Source organism: Oncorhynchus kisutch, linkage group LG16, assembly GCF_002021735.2.
Source record: "Oncorhynchus kisutch isolate 150728-3 linkage group LG16, Okis_V2, whole genome shotgun sequence".
Taxonomy (NCBI): domain Eukaryota; kingdom Metazoa; phylum Chordata; class Actinopteri; order Salmoniformes; family Salmonidae; genus Oncorhynchus; species Oncorhynchus kisutch.
In genome coordinates this window covers 1,770,298-1,791,895 of record NC_034189.2, presented here as the reverse complement: position 1 = coordinate 1,791,895, position 21,598 = coordinate 1,770,298, and the positions used below count along the sequence as shown (strand labels likewise).

At 44.2% G+C, this 21,598-nt stretch overlaps 1 protein-coding gene across 28 annotated transcripts in view; it reads right to left on the bottom strand.

Annotated features, from left to right (window-relative positions):
- LOC109886139 (butyrophilin subfamily 3 member A2-like) overlaps positions 1-21,598 on the bottom strand; it is a 164,248-nt gene that overhangs the window by 119,259 nt on the left and 23,391 nt on the right. For all 28 annotated transcript variants that reach the window (XM_031791520.1, XM_031791524.1, XM_031791521.1 and 25 more), the window contains exon 2: positions 20,694-21,050. In XM_031791520.1, coding sequence (XP_031647380.1) covers positions 20,694-21,050 — 357 coding nt within the window. The remainder of the gene's footprint in view (positions 1-20,693; positions 21,051-21,598) is intronic.

Here is a 21,598-nt window from a genome sequence, read left to right as displayed (position 1 = left end):
CTGAGATACAGCACCCACAGATACAAGATAAAACAGAGATCACTGGCTGAGATACAAAACCTACACAGATACATGATAAAACAGAGATCACTGTCTGAGATGCAGCACCTACACAGACACAAGATAAAACAGAGATCACTGGCTGAGATACAGCACCTACACAGATACAAGATAAAACAGATCACTGGCTGAGATACAGCACCTACACAGACACAAGATAAAACAGAGATCACTGGCTGAGATACAGCACCTACACAGATACAAGATAAAACAGATCACTGGCTGAGATACAGCACCTACACAGATACAAGATAAAACAGAGATCACTGGCTGAGATACAGCACCTACACAGATACAATATAAAACAGAGATCAGTGTCTGAGATACAGCACCTACAGATACAAGATAAAACAGAGATCTATGGCTGAGATACAGCACCTACACAGATACAAGATAAAACAGAGATCACTGGCTGAGATACAGCACCTACACAGATACAAGATAAAACAGAGATCACTGGCTGAGATACAGCACCTACAGATACAAGATAAAACAGAGATCACTGGCTGAGATACAGCACCTACAGATACAAGATAAAACAGAGATCACTGGCTGAGATACAGATACAAGATATAAACAGAGATCACTGGCTGAGATACAGCACCTAGTGATACAAGATAAAACAGATCACTGGCTGAGATACAGCACCCACAGATACAAGATAAAACAGAGATCACTGGCTGAGATACAAAACCTACAAAGATACATGATAAAACAGAGATCACTGTCTGAGATACAGCACCTACACAGACACAAGATAAAACAGAGATCACTGGCTGAGATACAGCACCTACACAGATACAAGATAAAACAGATCACTGGCTGAGATACAGCACCTACACAGATACAAGATAAAACAGATCACTGGCTGAGATACAGCACCTACACAGATACAAGATAAAACAGATCACTGGCTGAGATACAGCACCTACACAGATACATGATAAAACAGAGATCACTGTCTGAGATACAGCACCTACACAGACACAAGATAAAACAGAGATCACTGTCTGAGATACAGCACCTACACAGATACAAGATAAAACAGAGATCACTGTCTGAGATACAGCTCCTACACAGATACAAGATAAAACAGATCACTGGCTGAGACACAGCACCTACAGATACAAGATAAAACAGATCACTGGCTGAGATACAGCACCTACACAGATACAAGATAAAACAGAGATCACTGGCTGAGATACAGCACCTACACAGATACAAGATAAAACAGAGATCACTGGCTGAGATACAGCACCTACACAGATACAAGATAAAACAGAGATCACTGGCTGAGATACAGCACCTACACAGATACAAGATAAAACAGATCACTGGCTGAGATACAGCACCTACACAGATACAAGATAAAACAGATCACTGGCTGAGATACAGCACCTACAGATACAAGATAAAACAGATCACTGGCTGAGATACAGCACCTACACAGATACAAGATAAAACAGAGATCACTGGCTGAGATACAGCACCTACACAGATACAAGATAAAACAGATCACTGGCTGAGATACAGCACCTACACAGATACAAGATAAAACAGAGATCACTGGCTGAGATACAGCACCTACACAGATACAAGATAAAACAGAGATCACTGGCTGAGATACAGCACCTACACAGATACAAGATAAAACAGATCACTGGCTGAGATACAGCACCTACACAGATACAAGATAAAACAGATCACTGGCTGAGATACAGCACCTACAGATACAAGATAAAACAGATCACTGGCTGAGATACAGCACCTACACAGATACAAGATAAAACAGAGATCACTGGCTGAGATACAGCACCTACACAGATACAAGATAAAACAGATCACTGGCTGAGATACAGCACCTACACAGATACAAGATAAAACAGAGATCACTGTCTGAGATACAGCACCTACACAGACACAAGATAAAACAGAGATCACTGGCTGAGATACAGCACCTACACAGATACAAGATAAAACAGATCACTGGCTGAGATACAGCACCTACACAGATACAAGATAAAACAGATCACTGGCTGAGATACAGCACCTACACAGATACAAGATAAAACAGATCACTGGCTGAGATACAGCACCTACACAGATACATGATAAAACAGAGATCACTGGCTGAGATACAGCACCTACACAGACACAAGATAAAACAGAGATCACTGTCTGAGATACAGCACCTACACAGATACAAGATAAAACAGAGATCACTGTCTGAGATACAGCACCTACACAGATACAAGATAAAACAGATCACTGGCTGAGATACAGCACCTACAGATACAAGATAAAACAGATCACTGGCTGAGATACAGCACCTACACAGATACAAGATAAAACAGATCACTGGCTGAGATACAGCACCTACAGATACAAGATAAAACAGAGATCACTGGCTGAGATACAGCACCTACACAGATACAAGATAAAACAGAGATCACTGGCTGAGATACAGCACCTACACAGATACAAGATAAAACAGAGATCACTGGCTGAGATACAGCACCTACACAGATACAAGATAAAACAGATCACTGGCTGAGATACAGCACCTACACAGATACAAGATAAAACAGATCACTGGCTGAGATACAGCACCTACAGATACAAGATAAAACAGATCACTGGCTGAGATACAGCACCTACACAGATACAAGATAAAACAGAGATCACTGGCTGAGATACAGCACCTACACAGATACAAGATAAAACAGATCACTGGCTGAGATACAGCACCTACACAGATACAAGATAAAACAGAGATCACTGGCTGAGATACAGCACCTACACAGATACAAGATAAAACAGAGATCACTGGCTGAGATACAGCACCTACACAGATACAAGATAAAACAGATCACTGGCTGAGATACAGCACCTACACAGATACAAGATAAAACAGATCACTGGCTGAGATACAGCACCTACAGATACAAGATAAAACAGATCACTGGCTGAGATACAGCACCTACACAGATACAAGATAAAACAGAGATCACTGGCTGAGATACAGCACCTACACAGATACAAGATAAAACAGATCACTGGCTGAGATACAGCACCTACACAGATACAAGATAAAACAGAGATCACTGGCTGAGATACAGCACCTACACAGATACAAGATAAAACAGAGATCACTGGCTGAGATACAGCACCTACACAGATACAAGATAAAACAGATCACTGGCTGAGATACAGCACCTACACAGATACAAGATAAAACAGATCACCGGCTGAGATACAGCACCTACAGATACAAGATAAAACAGAGATCACTGGCTGAGATACAGCACCTACAGATACAAGATAAAACAGAGATCACTGGCTGAGATACAGATACAAGATAAAACAGAGATCACTGGCTGAGATACAGCACCTACACAGATACACGATAAACATATCACTGGCTAAGATACAGCACCTAGTGATACAAGATAAAACAGATCACTGGCTGAGATACAGCACCTACACAGACACAAGATAAAACAGAGATCACTGGCTGAGATACAGCACCTACACAGATACAAGATAAAACAGATCACTGGCTGAGATACAGCACCTACACAGATACAAGATAAAACAGATCACTGGCTGAGATACAGCACCTACACAGATACAAGATAAAACAGAGATCACTGGCTGAGATACAGCACCTACACAGATACAATATAAAACAGAGATCAGTGTCTGAGATACAGCACCTACAGATACAAGATAAAACAGAGATCTATGGCTGAGATACAGCACCTACACAGATACAAGATAAAACAGAGATCACTGGCTGAGATACAGCACCTACACAGATACAAGATAAAACAGAGATCACTGGCTGAGATACAGCACCTACAGATACAAGATAAAACAGAGATCACTGGCTGAGATACAGCACCTACAGATACAAGATAAAACAGAGATCACTGGCTGAGATACAGATACAAGATAAAAACAGAGATCACTGGCTGAGATACAGCACCTAGTGATACAAGATAAAACAGATCACTGGCTGAGATACAGCACCCACAGATACAAGATAAAACAGAGATCACTGGCTGAGATACAAAACCTACACAGATACATGATAAAACAGAGATCACTGTCTGAGATACAGCACCTACACAGACACAAGATAAAACAGAGATCACTGGCTGAGATACAGCACCTACACAGATACAAGATAAAACAGATCACTGGCTGAGATACAGCACCTACACAGATACAAGATAAAACAGATCACTGGCTGAGATACAGCACCTACACAGATACAAGATAAAACAGATCACTGGCTGAGATACAGCACCTACACAGATACATGATAAAACAGAGATCACTGTCTGAGATACAGCACCTACACAGACACAAGATAAAACAGAGATCACTGTCTGAGATACAGCACCTACACAGATACAAGATAAAACAGATCACTGGCTGAGATACAGCACCTACACAGATACAAGATAAAACAGATCACTGGCTGAGATACAGCACCTACACAGATACAAGATAAAACAGATCACTGGCTGAGATACAGCACCTACACAGATACAAGATAAAACAGATCACTGGCTGAGATACAGCACCTACACAGATACAAGATAAAACAGAGATCACTGGCTGAGATACAGCACCTACACAGATACAAGATAAAACAGATCACTGGCTGAGATACAGCACCTACACAGATACAAGATAAAACAGAGATCACTGGCTGAGATACAGCACCTACACAGATACAAGATAAAACAGAGATCACTGGCTGAGATACAGCACCTACACAGATACAAGATAAAACAGATCACTGGCTGAGATACAGCACCTACACAGATACAAGATAAAACAGAGATCACTGGCTGAGATACAGCACCTACACAGATACAAGATAAAACAGATCACTGGCTGAGATACAGCACCTACACAGATACAAGATAAAACAGAGATCACTGGCTGAGATACAGCACCTACACAGATACAAGATAAAACAGAGATCACTGGCTGAGATACAGCACCTACACAGATACAAGATAAAACAGATCACTGGCTGAGATACAGCACCTACACAGATACAAGACAAAACAGATCACTGGCTGAGATACAGCACCTACAGATACAAGATAAAACAGATCACTGGCTGAGATACAGCACCTACACAGATACAAGATAAAACAGAGATCACTGGCTGAGATACAGCACCTACACAGATACAAGATAAAACAGATCACTGGCTGAGATACAGATACAAGATAAAACAGATGGCTAGGATATGATACAAGATCAAACTACAGTGAAAACGTTTTTTTCTGATGATTTTTCTATTTTGAATGTTGTCAGATCTTCAACCAAAACCTTCGATATAATCGATATTTCCAAATAACGAAAGAATATACACCACCAGGAAAATCTTTTAAAACAAAACCTCATTCAAGGGTTTTTCTTTATTTTTACTATTTTCTACATTGTAGAATAATAGTGAAGACATCACAACTATGAAATAACACATATGGAATCATGTAGTAACCAAAAAAGTGTTGAAAAGCTAAATATATTTGAGATTCTTCAAATAACCTCGATGACAGCTTTGTACACTCTTGGCATTATTATTATAAATCCAAAAATATGTTCTCTTGTTGTGGACAGACGAGTCAAAAGTACAACTTTTTTGGGTCCCAAAAAAAACAACAATGAGTGATTGAGTCTGTCACCTTCTGTGTGTTTTATGCACTATAGCCCGCCACCACATCATTTGTGATTGAATATTGTATGCTGTATCTTTGGAGTGGGTCTAGGGTTTCTGGGTGTTGATGCCATTACCAGTCTTTCAAAGCACTTCATGGCTACGGACGTGAGTGCCACGGGTCTGTAGTCATTTTGGCAGGTTGCCTTAGTGTTCTTGAGCACATGGACTATGGTGGTCTGCTTGAAGCATGTTGGTATTACAGACTCAATCAGGGACATGTTGAAAATGTCAGTGAAGACACCTGCCAGTTGGACAGCACATGCCCAGAGCACACGTCCTGGTAATCTGTCTGGACCCGCAGCCTTGTGTATGTTGACCTGTTTAAAGGTCTTACTCACGTCGGCTACGGAGAGCGTGATCACACAGTCGTCTGGAAGAGCTGATGCTCTCATGAATGCCTCAGTGTTGCTTGCCTCGAAGCAAGCATAGAAGTGATTAGCTCGTCTGGTAGGCTCGTGTCACTGGGCAGCTCGCGGCTGTGCTTCCCATTGTAGTCTAATAGTTTGCAAGCCCTGCCACATCCGACGAGCGTCGGAGCCAGTGTAGTATGATTCAATCTTAGCCCTGTATTGACGCTTTGCCTGTTTGATGGTTCGTCGCAGGGCATAGCGGGATTTCTTGTAAGCTTCCGGGTTAGAGTCCTTGAAAGCGGCAGCTCTACCCTTTAGCTCAGTGCGAATGTTGCCTGTAATCCATGTCTTCTGGTGGGGGTATGTACGTACCGTCACTGTGGGGACGAAGTCCTCAATGTACTTATTGATAAAGCCAGTGACTGATGTGGTGTACTCCTCAATGCCATCGGAAGAATCCTGGAACATGTTCCAGTCTGTGATAGCAAAGCAGTCCTGTAGTTTAGCATATGCTTCATCTGACCATTTTTTTATAGACCGAGTCACTGGTGCTTCCTGCTTTAATGTTTGCTTGTAAGCAGGAATCAGGAGGATAGAGTTGTGGGCAAGGGAGAGCTTTGTACGCGTCTCTGTGTGTGGAGTACAGGTGATCTAGAATGTTTTTCCCTCTGGTTGCACATTTAACATGTTGATAGAGATTTGGTAGAACTGATTTAAGTTTCCCTGCATTAAAGTCTCCGGCCACTAGGAGCGCCGCCTCTGGGTGAGTGGTTTCCTGTTTGCTTATTTCCTTATACAGCTGGCTGAGTGCGGTCTTAGTGCCAGCATCCATCTGTGGTGGTAAATAAACAGCCATGAAAAGTATAGCTGAGAACTCTCTAGGCAAGTAGTGTGGCCTGCAATTTATCACAATATTCTCTACTTCAGGCGAGCAAAATCTAGAGACTTCCTTAGATTTCGTGCACCAGCTGTTGTTTACAAATATGCACAGACCGCCCCATCTCGTCTTAACGGAGTGTGCTGTTCTATCTTGCTGGTGCAGCGTGTATCTAGCCATGTCGTCATTCAGCCACGATTCCGTGAAACATAGGATATTACAGTTTTTAATGTCCCATTGGTAGGATATTCGTGATCGTACCTCGTCTAGTTTATTGTCCAATGATTGCATGTTGGCGAGTAATATTGACGGTAACGGCAGCTTTCCTAATTGTATTTGTCCGGAGCCTCCCGTCCTGTGTCGGTATTATTACATAGTATTACATTATAGCTGCATTCTTCCATCTCTTCTCCTCCTCCCCCTCAGGGTGACAGAGTGAGCGATGATGTCACGATCATCGTAAGAAGCGGACCAAAATGCATAATTTAATAAATGACGACAAAAAACACGAAGTAAACTGTACAAAACCAAATAAACACATAACGACCGTGAAGCTAAGAACTGTGCTGACACAAACAACTAACATAGACACATACAAAACAAACTATGGTCAGGGTGTGACAGATGAGGGGATGAGAGAGGACAGAGAGATGCTAGCCATCAGTCATATTATTATACAATATACTGTCTGACGGAGGGAGAGAAGGAGAGGGAGAGAGAGAAGAGAGGGGAGGAGAGAGAAGGAGAGGGAGAGAGAGAAGAGAGGGAAGGAAAGAGAAGGAGAGGAGAGAGAGAGAAGATAGGGGAGGAGAGAGAAGAGAGGGGGAGGAGAGAGAAGTGAGGGGAGGAGAGAGAAAGAGGGGAGAGAGAGAGAAGAGAGGGAGAGAGATAAGGAGAGGGAGAGAGAGAAGAGAGGGGAGGAGAGAGAAGGAGGGGGAGAGAGAGAGAAGAGAGGGGAGGAGAGAGAAGGAGAGGGAGAGAGAGAGAAGAGAGGGGAGGAGAGAGAAGGAGAGGGAGAGAGAGAAGAGAGGGGAGAGAGAGAGAAGGAGAGGGAGAAAGAGAAGAGAGGGGACGAGGCAGCCGGCTCTTCGTCCTCTGCGTCGCTTCCTTTTGCGAATAATTGGGATGTCTGCCCTGTGGGGTGTTTGGAGAATATTGTGTGAGTCCTGCCTGTTGTTGTTGTTGTTGAAGAAATCTTAGTCTAATCCGAGGTGAGTGATCGCTGTCCTGATATCCAGAAGCTCTTTTCTTCCGTAAGATACGGTTGCAGAAACATTATGTACAAAATAATTTACAAATATCTAAAAAAAAAACACAATTGTTAGGTGACCGTAAAACGGCGGCCATCTCCTCCTGCGCCATTTCTAACAGTAAGACCTGAAAGTAAAACTGCTTGAAATACAGTAGCCGGATAATTTAGAAGTAAAGTAAAGTAAGTTATGTTAGTCTGACTAACAGGAGTAAGTGAGATTAAGTATGATAACAATAGAGCACACACATAGATTGTGAGATTTAAGTACAATAACAGATTATAGAAACAGACACATAGATTGTGAGAATTGGAGCAAATATTGAGACCTAAATAATAACATCAATAATATATCGTCACGCCCTGGCCTTAGTATTTTGTGTTTTCTTTATTATTTTGGTCAGGCCAGGGTGTGACATGGGTATTTATGTGGTGTGTTGTGTCTAGGGGTTTTTGTAGCTAATGGGATTGTTGTTTAGTATAGTAGTCTAGAAAAGTCTATGTTTGCCTGGAGTGGTTCTCAATCAGAGGCAGGTGTTTATCGTTGTCTCTGATTTGGAACCATATTTAGGCAGCCATAATCTTTGAGTGTTTCGTGGGTGATTGTTCCTGTCTCTGTGTTTGTTGCACCAGATAGGGCTGTTTCGGTTTTTCACAGTTCTTGTTTTGTATATTGTTCATTTTTCATCTTTCATTAAAAGATGTATAAAGATAACCACGCTGCATTTTGGTCCTCCTCTCTTTCGACGGAAGAAAACCGCAACAGAATCACCCACCACAACAGGACCAAGCGGCGTGGTGACAGGCAGCAGCAGCAGGAGCAGCGAAGTATGGACTATACTACTTGGGAGGAAATAGACAGGTGGGCGGTCGACCCAGTGAGAGTGCGGGAGCCCGCATGGGATTCGCTGGAGCAGTGCGAGGAAGGATTATAGGAGAATGGAGTTGGAGAGCCGGACACGGCGGCGTGGATGGAAGCCCGAGAGTCAGCCCCAAAAATGTATTGGGGGAGGCAAACAGGGAGTATGGCGGGAGGCAAACAGGGAGTAGGAGACCTGCGCCAACTTCCTGTGCTTACCGGGGGGCTAAAGAGACCGGGCAGGCACCGTGTTATGCTGTAGAGCGCACGGTGTCTCCAGTGCGGGTGCATAGCCCGGTGCGGTACATACCAGATCCTCGTATCGGCCGGGCTAGAGTGGGCATCGAGCCAGGTAAGGTTGGGCAGGCTCGGTGCTCAAGAGCTCCAGTGCACCTGCACGGTCCAGTCTATCCAGTGCCACCTACACGCACCAGCCCTCCGGTGGCAGCCCCCCGCACCAGGCTTCCTGTGCGTGTCCAGAGCCCAGTACTCCCTGTTTCTCCTCCCCGCACTCGCCCTGAGGTGCGTGCCCTTGGCCTAGTACCACCAGTGCCGGCACCACGCACCAGGCCTATAGTGTGCCTCGCCTGTCCAGAGCTGCTAGAGTCTCCCGCCTGTCCAGAGCTGCTAGAGTCTCCCTCCTGTCCAGAGCTGCTAGAGTCTCCCTCCTGTCCAGAGCTGCTAGAGTCTCCCTCCTGTCCAGAGCTGCTAGAGTCTCCCTCCTGTCCAGAGCTGCTAGAGTCTCCCGCCTGTCCAGAGCTGCTAGAGCCGCCAGTCTGCCAGGAGCCGCCAGTCAGCCAGGATCCGCCAGAGCCGCCAGTCAGCCAGGATCCGCCAGAGCCGCCAGTCAGCCAGGTTCTGCCAGAGCCGCCAGTCAGCCAGGTTCTGCCAGAGCCGCCATTCAGCCAGGATCTGCCAGAGCCGCCATTCAGCCAGGATCTGCCAGAGCCGTCAGTCAGCCAGAAGCTGCCAGAGCCGTCAACAAGCCTGAGCTACCCCTCAGTCCTGAGCTACCCCTCAGGCCTGAGCTACCCCTCATTCCTAAGCTACCCCTCGGTCATGAGCTACCCCTCGGTCATGAGCTTCCTCAGTCCAGTGGGGCCCTTTGTTAGGGTCCCTAGGCCAAGGTCGGCGGCAAGGTTCGCCACTCAAAGAACGCTAAGGAGGTGGAAAAAGACAATGATGGAGTGGGGTCCACGTCCACTGCCAGAGCCGCCACCGCGGACAGATGCCCACCCAGACCCTCCCCTATAGGTTTAGGTTGTGCGGTTGGAGTCTTGGGGGGGGGGGGGGGGGGGGGGGGGGGGGGTACTGTCACTGTCACGTTCTGACCATAGTTATTTTGTGTTTTCCTTGTTTTAGTGTTGGTCACGACGTGAGCTGGGTGGGCATTCTATGCTGTGTGTCTAGTTTGTCCGTTTCTATGTATGGCCTGATATGGTTCTCAATCAGAGGCAGGTGTTAGTCACTGTCTCTGATAGCGAACCATATTTAGGTAGCTTGTTTTGTGTTGGGTTTTGTGGGTGGTTGTTTCCTGTCTTTGTGTTCTCTGTACCAGATAGGACTGTTTCGGGTTTTGCCACGTTTATTGTTTTGTATTGTGTTCATGTTGAGTTTCTCTTATTAAAAAAACCATGGACACTTACCACCCTGCGCATTGGTCCTCCGATCCTTCTCGCTTCTCCTCCTCAGACGAAGAGGAGGAGGAAAACCCTTACAATTATTATAGTTTGTTGTTGAATAAGGTTATGAAGTTAGCAAGAATAAGTTTAATAATGGCAGACTTATGTTAAATATTTAGGACATATTCTAAGGCAACAGGACAGGGATATATGATATCTGTGGTGATCCAGGATCATTGAGAGTATCGAGATAAACTTTATCAACTATAATCTTAGAGATTACTACCATAGGCATCTTGATTTTTCTAACACTCCATGCATGAGTGTAGACAGGGAGACAGTGAGACATTTAGTCAATATTTGGAAACAGAAACCATATTTGATACTGCCTGTTATAGGAAAGAGCGACAGACAGAAGGAATGGCAGATGGAGAAGCCCTGCTGAGATCTTGATGGTTTGGGAGTAGCAGGAGGAGAGAAGATAGAAGTGACACAGAATGGGTAGATAACAGTTACTGAGTGGAGACCAGCATAGTTAAAATATAAACAGGATTAGATGGCTGGAGTGTAAGGCTCTCCCGAGAAATGGGGGACAGAAATAATACCGTGACAGACAAAAGACAGAATAAGAATAAAATAGATTTTGTTTCTCTTAGCTTTAGGATATTAATTCATGGAGAGACTGTCGGCTCTATTGCTTTTAAAAATATGAAAAGTCAGAAGAGACAGGTAATTTAATTTTAAGTGTATGGTACATTCGCTAGGAAAAGATATGAAGATTTTGTTGAAAGTCGTTGTTACCCTAACTAAAAGGGGAATGAAAGCTTAGTTGGTTTCAAGAACTAAAGTGTTAGACACTGAAACATTGCCCAGAAAATATTCTGCACAGCAGGCTGAAATTGACTAGAGCCTGCGAAATAAGAAAGGAGAGAAAGGTTACTATTTACACAGACCGCACATATGCATTTAAAACCATACAAAGCAGGACAGATAAATCTTAAAGAAGATAAGACACTTGACAGATAATTGTTACAGGACAAGAACGAACGCCCCAGGGAGAATTGTTACAGGACAAAAACGAACGCCCCAGGGAGAATTGTTACAGGACAAGAACGAACGCCCCAGGGAGAATTGTTACAGGACAAGAACGAACGCCCCAGGGAGAATTGTTACAGGACAAGAACGAACACCCCAGGGAGAATTGTTACAGGACAAGAACGAACGCCCCAGGGAGAATTGGACATGTGGAAAATGAAAGGGGCAATCCTACAAGATAAGGTCTGACATAAGGGATAATTTACTAATCTTACCAAAGTCATTGTTTAGATATGCAGCAATATTGACACATGGGTAGAGCCATGTGCCAACAGGGAGGAAGGATGGTAGAGCAGGTTAGGAAAGACTTAGTGGCAGGATGGTAGAGCAGGTTAGGAAACACCAGGTGATAGAACAGGTTAGGAAACATTGCAGGTTAGGAAACACTTAGTGGCCTAGGGGATAACTCCTTTTTTTTTTAGATTGTAGCATATCCATTACAACATTTGTAAATGGACTTCATTGTACTATTCTGAAGTGAGGGGAAAAAGGGGTGTTCAACAATAATAGATAAGTATAGCAAATGGGTAGAAGCGTTTCCAACTTACTTGGTGGACACGATTATGGTAGCTAAAATATTAGGTCAAGATCTTATCCCTAGAGTTGGTTTACTAGGATCTATTTCTATAAATAATGGATGACATTTTAGCTAATCAGGTAGAACAAATAGAATGCCAGAGTTAGGGAGACCAGAATAGGTAGACATAGAATTTGAAGATATACTAGCAGAACACATGAGAAGACCAAACCCGTATGTCCAAGATTTTGTGTCCGACAGGTGAATTACAGGAGAAGGTGATTCACTCAATCCAACCAAGAGACTGGGTGTGGATCCAGTCCCTGAGGTGGTACCTAGCAGACCGACTAAGGGCAGGAGAGGGTTGGCGGATTTTGGGAAGATTAGGGATTATAGATTAGGCATCATAGTCTTGGTAACCTTTCTGATACATCCAGATCCACCACCTTCCGGTACTAATTATATGACGCCGTTGTCATTGATAAGAAGTAAAAGATAAACTATATAATACACTGATGAGTGACGTACAGAATAAGGAGTCAAAGAGTCAAAGAAGGTAAAGATGTAGGATTTAAGGTAAACATTAAACACATTTCCTGGGGAAGCAGATAACTTTACAGGGATTGGGTTGTCCAGATTGAAGTACTCGGCCAACCCACCTCGGTTCACTTTAGCCCCTGATGAAGACCAGATACAAGACTGCCACTGAGAACTTGATTTTAATGGCTGAAAGGTAATCGTTAATGTGACTGACTTAGGATTGGAAGATTCTTAATCTCACAGCACCTATAACTGATGTATGGTGGGCTTGTACCAGCAAAGGACGCATACGATAGACACTACCAAAAGAGTGGCTAGGAACTTGTGCCCCGGGGTTATTGGTCCAACCAGTTCGAGTCATCAGAGGCCAGTTATAGGAAGCTAAAGTAGGAGGAGGAGTTTTGACCAGGATGGGAGTCTAGATGGATGCTATTGGCATCCTCAGGGAAGGTCCAGATGAATACAAAGCTATGGATCAAATTAGGTGAAGGCTTTACCACTACACTCGTTTGGTAGTTGACAACAAATAAAAATGTGGATTGGATTAATTACATCTATTATAATCAATAGAGATTCATGACTGAATCCGGGATGCAGTGAAGGGGTTCTCTGACCAATTATCCGCCCCCTCCCTCCCTCATGACCTGGCAAAATAGACTGACTCTCGATATGTTATTGGCAGAAAAGGGCGGGGGATGTAGAATGATTGGGGTTCATTGCTGTATGCTTATTTTTCAATCACACAGATGGATCAGTGACCAAGGCCCCGGCTGGTTAACCACATTGGCTAACGAGTTAGCGGTGAACTCTGGGGTGGATACCTTACTGACTGGGTGATTCGATAGCATGTTTGGAAAATGAAAAAAATGTTAGAATTACCATGTTCTGAGTTGCTTTCACCTGTATGACTGTGTTGGTGTTGTGTGGATGCTGTTTGGTCCCATGTGTGAGAGGATTAATCACCAGAACTCTAGAGAGATCGATGACGCAACAGATGGTGAGATACGGACCGATTCCGAGCTCCAACCAGTGGGATGACGAATACAGGCTGCAGGCCTAGGAGATGGCTCCAATGTTAGATGAGACTATCTTCAATATTTAGATCAAACTGTTCCTTTAATGAAGATTATAATGAAAATCCTAAAAAAGAAGAGTTATTATTATTTTTTATTTTTTTTCACCTTTATTTAACCAGGTTGGCAAGTTGAGAACAAGTTCTCATTTACAATTGCGACCTGGCCAAGATAAAGCAAAGCAGTTCGACAGATACAACGACACAGAGTTACACATGGAGTAAAACAAACATACAGTCAATAATACAGTATAAACAAGTCTATATACGATGTGAGCAAATGAGGTGAGAAGGGAGGTAAAGGCAAAAAAAGGCCATGGTGGCAAAGTAAATACAATATAGCAAGTAAAACACTGGAATGGTAGATTTGCAATGGAAGAATGTGCAAAGTAGAAAGCAAAATAAATAAATAAATTAAATACAGTAGGGAAAGAGGTAGTTGTTTGGGCTAAATTATAGGTGGGCTATGTACAGGTGCAGTAATCTGAGAGCTGCTCTGACAGTTGGTGCTTAAAGCTAGTGAGGGAGATAAGTGTTATGATTGGACAGTCTTGATGAGTATCTGATGTAAATACATGTATTGGTTTTGTTTTATCTTGAATAACATTTATGATTCCATATAGCGTTTGATGTATCAGTATGTATTATATAGTCAATAAGGGTGGATTGATAAGGGAATTATATGCTTAAAGGTAATGATTAAAGAATCCCACCCTGAAACGTAACTAAATAGTGATTATTAGTTTATGTGCCATGTATAATGAATGATTAAAGTACTAAGCGTAGTCTAGTGTTGTGTGTAGTGTAGTGTTGTCTAGTGTTGGTTACCAATCTACCAGCAGCATGGTAGAGTGTCTAGTGTTGGTTACCAATCTACCAGCAGCATGGTAGAGTGTCTAGTGTTGGTTACCAGTCTAACAGCAGCATGGTAGAGTGTCTAGTGTTGGTTACCAGTCTAACAGCAGCATGGTAGAGTGTCTAGTGTTGGTTACCAATCTACCAGCAGCATGGTAGAGTGTCTAGTGTTGGTTACCAATCTACCAGCAGCATGGTAGAGTGTCTAGTGTTGGTTACCAGTCTAACAGCAGCATGGTAGAGTGTCTAGTGTTGGTTACCAATCTAAAGCAGCATGGTAGAGTGTCTAGTGTTGGTTACCAATCTACCAGCAGCATGGTAGAGTGTCTAGTGTTGATATACAGTGGTCAAATCCAATTTATTTATAAAGCCCTTCTTACATCAGCAGATATCTCAAAGTGCTGTACAGAAACCCAGCCTAAAACCCAAAACAACAAGCAATGCAGGTGTAGAAGCACGTTGGCTAGGAAAAACTCCCTAGAAAGGCAGGAACCTAGGGAGAAACCTAGAGAGGAACCAGGTTCTGAGGGGTGACCAGCACTCGACTGGCTGTACTGGGTAGACCGGAGGACCCAGGCTCTGAGGGGTGACCAGCACTCGACTGGCTGTACTGGGTAGACCGGAGGAACCAGGCTCTGAGGGGTGACCAGTCCTCTACTGGCTGTACTGGGTAGACCAGAGGAACCAGGCTCTGAGGGGTGACCAGTCCTCTACTGGCTATTCTGGGTAGACCAGAGGAACCAGGCTCTGAGGGGTGACCAGTGCTCTTCTGGCTGTACTGGGTAGAGAGGAACCAGGCTCTGAGGGGTGACCAGTCCTCTTCTGGCTCTGCCGGATGGAGATTATAACAGAACATGGTCAAGTTTTTCAAATGTTCATAGATGACCAGCAGGAGATTGCAACAGAATGTATTACTATCAGTACATAGTAACTATTGTGAGTCAACAGCAGGTAGTAGGAATATTGGGACACAGCAGTGAGTTAACAGTAGGTAGTAGGAATATTGGGACACAGACAGTGAGTCAACAGCAAGTAGTAGGAATATTGGGACACAGCAGTGAGTCAACAGTAGGTAGTAGGAATATTGGGACACAGACAGTGAGTCAACAGCAGGTAGTAGGAATATTGGGACACAGACAGTGAGTCAACAGCAGGTAGTAGGAATATTGGGACACAAACAGTGAGTCAACAGCAGGTAGTAGGAAGATGTTCAAATGTTCATAGATGACCAGCAGGGTCATATAATAATAAACTGGAGCAGCAGCACGGCCAGGTGGACTGGGGACAGCAAGGAGTCATCAGGCCAGGTAGTCCTGAGGCATGGTCCTAGGGCCAGGTGGACTGGGGACAGCAAGGAGTCATCAGACCAGGTAGTCCTGAGGCATGTTCCTAGGGCCAGGTGGACTGGGGACAGCAAGGAGTCATCAGACCAGGTAGACCTGAGGCATGGTCCTAGGGCTCAGGTCCTCCGAGAGAGAGAAAGAGAGAATTAGAGAGAGCATACTTAAATTCACACAGGACACCGGATAAGAAGGGAGAAGTATTCCAGATATAACAAACTGACCCTAGCCCCCCAACACAAACTACTGCAGCATAAATACTGGAGGCTGAGACTGGAGGGGTCAGGAGACACTGTGGCCCCATTCGATGATACCCCCAGACAGGGCCAAACAGGCAGGATATAACACCCCCCACTTTGCCAAAGCATAGCCCCCACACCACTAGAGGGATATCTTCAACCACCAACCTACCATCCTGAAAGCTCACAAAGATCTCCGCCACGGCACAACCCAAGGGGGGGGGGGGGGGTGGCACCAACCTGGATGTGTTGGTTACCAATCTACCAGCAGCATGGTAGAGTGTCTAGTGTTGATATATAGTGATGTGTTGGTTACCAATCTACCAGCAGCATGGTAGAGTGTCTAGTGTTGGTTACCAATCTACCAGCAGCATGGTAGAGTGTCTAGTGTTGGTTACCAGTCTAACAGCAGCATGGTAGAGTGTCTAGTGTTGGTTACCAATCTACCAGCAGCATGGTAGAGTGTCTAGTGTTGGTTACCAGTCTACCAGCAGCATGGTAGAGTGTCTAGTGTTGGTTACCAATCTACCAGCAGCATGGTAGAGTGTCTAGTGTTGATATATAGTGATGTGTTGGTTACCAATCTACCAGCAGCATGGTAGAGTGTCTAGTGTTGGTTACCAATCTACCAGCAGCATGGTAGAGTGTCTAGTGTTGGTTACCAATCTAAAGCAGCATGGTAGAGTGTCTAGTGTTGGTTACCAATCTACCAGCAGCATGGTAGAGTGTCTAGTGTTGGTTACCAATCTAAAGCAGCATGGTAGAGTGTCTAGTGTTGGTTACCAATCTACCAGCAGCATGGTAGAGTGTCTAGTGTTGGTTACCAATCTACCAGCAGCATGGTAGAGTGTCTAGTGTTGGTTACCAATCTACCAGCAGCATGGTAGAGTGTCTAGTGTTGGTTACCAATCTACCAGCAGCATGGTAGAGTGTCTAGTGTTGGTTACCAATCTACCAGCAGCATGGTAGAGTGTCTAGTGTTGGTTACCAATCTACCAGCAGCATGGTAGAGTGTCTAGCGTTGATATACAGTGATGTGTTGGTTACCAGTCTAACAGCAGCATGGTAGAGTGTCTAGTGTTGGTTACCAGTCTACCAGCAGCATGGTAGAGTGTCTAGTGTTGGTTACCAATCTACCAGCAGCATGGTAGAGTGTCTAGTGTTGGTTACCAATCTACCAGCAGCATGGTAGAGTGTCTAGTGTTGGTTACCAATCTACCAGCAGCATGGTAGAGTGTCTAGTGTTGGTTACCAGTCTAACAGCAGCATGGTAGAGTGTCTAATGTTGGTTACCAGTCTACCAGCAGCATGGTAGAGTGTCTAGTGTTGGTTACCAATCTAAAGCAGCATGGTAGAGTGTCTAGTGTTGGTTACCAATCTACCAGCAGCATGGTAGAGTGTCTAGTGTTGGTTACCAATCTACCAGCAGCATGGTAGAGTGTCTAGTGTTGGTTACCAGTCTAACAGCAGCATGGTAGAGTGTCTAATGTTGGTTACCAGTCTAACAGCAGCATGGTAGAGTGTCTAGTGTTGGTTACCAGTCTACCAGCAGCATGGTAGAGTGTCTAGTGTTGGTTACCAATCTACCAGCAGCATGGTAGAGTGTCTAGTGTTGGTTACCAATCTAAAGCAGCATGGTAGAGTGTCTAGTGTTGGTTACCAGTCTAACAGCAGCATGGTAGAGTGTCTAGTGTTGGTTACCAATCTACCAGCAGCATGGTAGAGTGTCTAGTGTTGGTTACCAATCTACCAGCAGCATGGTAGAGTGTCTAGTGTTGGTTACCAGTCTAACAGCAGCATGGTAGAGTGTCTAGTGTTGGTTACCAATCTACCAGCAGCATGGTAGAGTGTCTAGTGTTGGTTAGATGTTTTGATAAATGACTATCTGAGGCAGGGTAGATGAGCAGGTGTCCACATACTTTTGGTCAAGTAGAGTATTTCCATTTATTATAATGATGATTAAAAGACATCCGTACATGATGACATCACCTCTAGTGGCTTGTTTTGATAAGTGACTATCTGTGGCAGGGTTGATGAGCAGGTAGTGATGATGCTTGTTTTGATAAGTGACTATCTGAGGCAGGGTTGATGAGCAGGTAGTGATGATGCTTGTTTTGATAAGTGACTATCTGAGGCAGGGTTGATGAGCAGGTAGTGATGATGCTTGTTTTGATAAGTGACTATCTGAGGCAGGGTTGATGAGCAGGTAGTGATGATGCTTGTTTTAATAAGTGACTATCTGAGGCAGGGTTGATGAGCAGGTAGTGATGATGCTTGTTTTGATAAGTGACTATCTGAGGCAGGGTTGATGAGCAGGTAGTGATGATGCTTGTTTTGATAAGTGACTATCTGAGGCAGGGTTGATGAGCAGGTAGTGATGATGCTTGTTTTGATAAGTGATTATCTGAGGCTGCTTTCTTGATCTTGATCAATACCATTAGTTAGATTTTCTCTGCAATTTGGACCAATTTGATCTGAAAGAAGTGATGATGGACAAAAAAACACTTCCTGCTATTTGACAAATACCTAGTCAACAACATTAAACACTTCCTGATCTAGTGTGGGATCAGGGCTATAGATGGTGTCATCTGCATATAGAGGGACCTTTCATCAGCAATGTTTTCACACAGGTTATTAGATAGATAGTAGCAATAATGGCCCAAGAATAACCCTGCAGCACTCCAGTATTAACAGAACCCTGTAGCACTCCAGTATTACCAGAACCCTGCAGCACTCCAGTATTAACAGAACCCTGCAGCACTCCAGTATTAACAGAACCCTGCAGCACTCCAGTATTAACAGAACCCTGCAGCACTCCAGTATTAACAGAACCCTGCAGCACCCCAATATTAACAGAACCGTGCAGCGCTCCCGTATTAACAGAACCCTGCAGCACTCCAGTATTAACAGAACCCTGCAGCACTCCAGTATTAACAGAACCCTACAGTACCCCAGTATTAACAGAACCCTGCAGCACTCCAGTATTAACAGAACCCTGCAGCACTCCAGTATTAACAGAACCCTGCAGCACTCCAGTATTAACAGAACCCTGCAGCACTCCAGTATTAACAGAACCCTGCAGTACCCCAGTATTAACAGAACCCTGCAGCACTCCAGTATTAACAGAACCGTGCAACACTCCAGTATTAACAGAACCCTGCAGCACTCCAGTATTAACAGAACCCTGCAGCACTCCATTATTAACAGAACCCTGCAGCACTCCAGTATTAACAGAACCCTACAGCACTCCAGTATTAACAGAACCCTGCAGCACTCCAGTATTAACAGAACCCTGCAGCACTCCAGTATTAACAGAACCCTACAGCACTCCAGTATTAACAGAACCCTGCAGCACTCCAGTATTAACAGAACCCTGCAGCACTCCAGTATTAACAGAACCCTACAGCACTCCAGTATTAACAGAACCCTGCAGCACTCCAGTATTAACAGAACCCTGCAGCACTCCAGTATTAACAGAACCCTGCAGCACTCCAGTATTAACAGAACCCTGCAGCACTCCAGTATTACCAGAACCCTGCAGCACTCCAGTATTAACAGAACCCTGCAGCAATAATTCACTGTGCAAAAGCCTTGGACAAATCAATTAGCAAAGCAGCACAATGCTGTTGACTATATAGAATGTATGACTATCAGTAAATTGTAACTACTGTGAGTCAACAGTAGGTAGTAGGAATATTGGGACACAGACAGTGAGTCAACAGTAGGAATATTGGGACACAGACAGTGAGTCAACAGTAGGTAGTAGGAATATTGGGACACAGACAGTGAGTCAACAGTAGGAATATTGGGACACAGACAGTGAGTCAACAGTAGGTAGTAGGAATATTGGGACACAGACAGTGAGTCAACAGTAGGAATATTGGGACACAGACAGTGAGTCAACAGTAGGAATATTGGGATACAGCATTGAGTCAACAGTAATAATATTGGGACACCACCAGTGAGTCAACAGTAGGTAGTAGGAATATTGGGACACAGACAGTGTGACTGTGGGAGGTTTTGACGTGTGAGGAGTGTGTTGTAAAGGCTGTGTGCTGAGCAGCTGAATACATGATGAGGGAGGAAGACCAGCTGAATACATGATCTATAACAGAGGAAGGAATGATGAGGGAGGAAGACCAGCTGAATACATGACCTCTAACAGAGGAAGGACTGATGAGGGAGGAAGACATGTTGATATTTTAGCAGCCAATCATTTAGCCAGATTTACCAATACAACCTCTGATCACATCTCCAGTATTCATGACTCACCAACAAAGAGTTGAACAGTGGTTTCCTTCACCTGGCTGGTCAGTGTTGGAAGGAAGCACCTGTAGCTTCCAGCATCAGAGAGAGTAACTCTGGTCAGCTTTAAGGAGACGTTGCCGTTCTTCAGTTCTTCATGAAACATTGATGTCCTTCCCCTGTAGGATGGAAACTGATCCTCATTGGAGTCTCGACCTTGACGATAAAGATGGACGTTTCTTGTTTTCAGGTACAATCCTGTCCACTGCACTAGCATGTCCTTAGCACTAATATTGGGTTTCAGGGAACATGGTAGAATGATGTCATCACCAGCTAAGGCATCAACTCGGTCAGCCGGTCCAACAACCTGAACCTCAGACGACCCTGGAGAAAAACAAATGACACACAGTCAAGGACAACTGGTAACTTCCTGTTCTTCCATGGATTCTGGCCCATATGAATGAACAAAGACCTCAATCACATGACATTAATTCCTATGTGAATTGAAGCCAACTGAAGTCAGTTGAGATGGTGTCTCATGTGGGAGATTTATGTAGACTCCAGATAGAGGTGCTGACAGGAGAAACACTTTCACATCCAAGACTACAGATAGAGGTGCTGACAGGAGAAACACCTTCACATCCAAGACTACAGATAGAAGTGCTGACAGGAGAAACACGTTCACATCCAAGACTACAGATAGAGGTGCTGACAGGAGAAACACCTTCACATCCAAGACTACAGATAGAGGTGCTGACAGGAGAAACACCTTCACATCCAAGACTACAGATCGAGGTGCTGACAGGAGAAACACCTTCACATCCAAGACTACAGATCGAGGTGCTGACAGGAGAAACACTTTCACATCCAAGACTACAGATAGAGGTGCTGATAGGAGAAACACGTTCACATCCAAGACTACAGATAGAGGT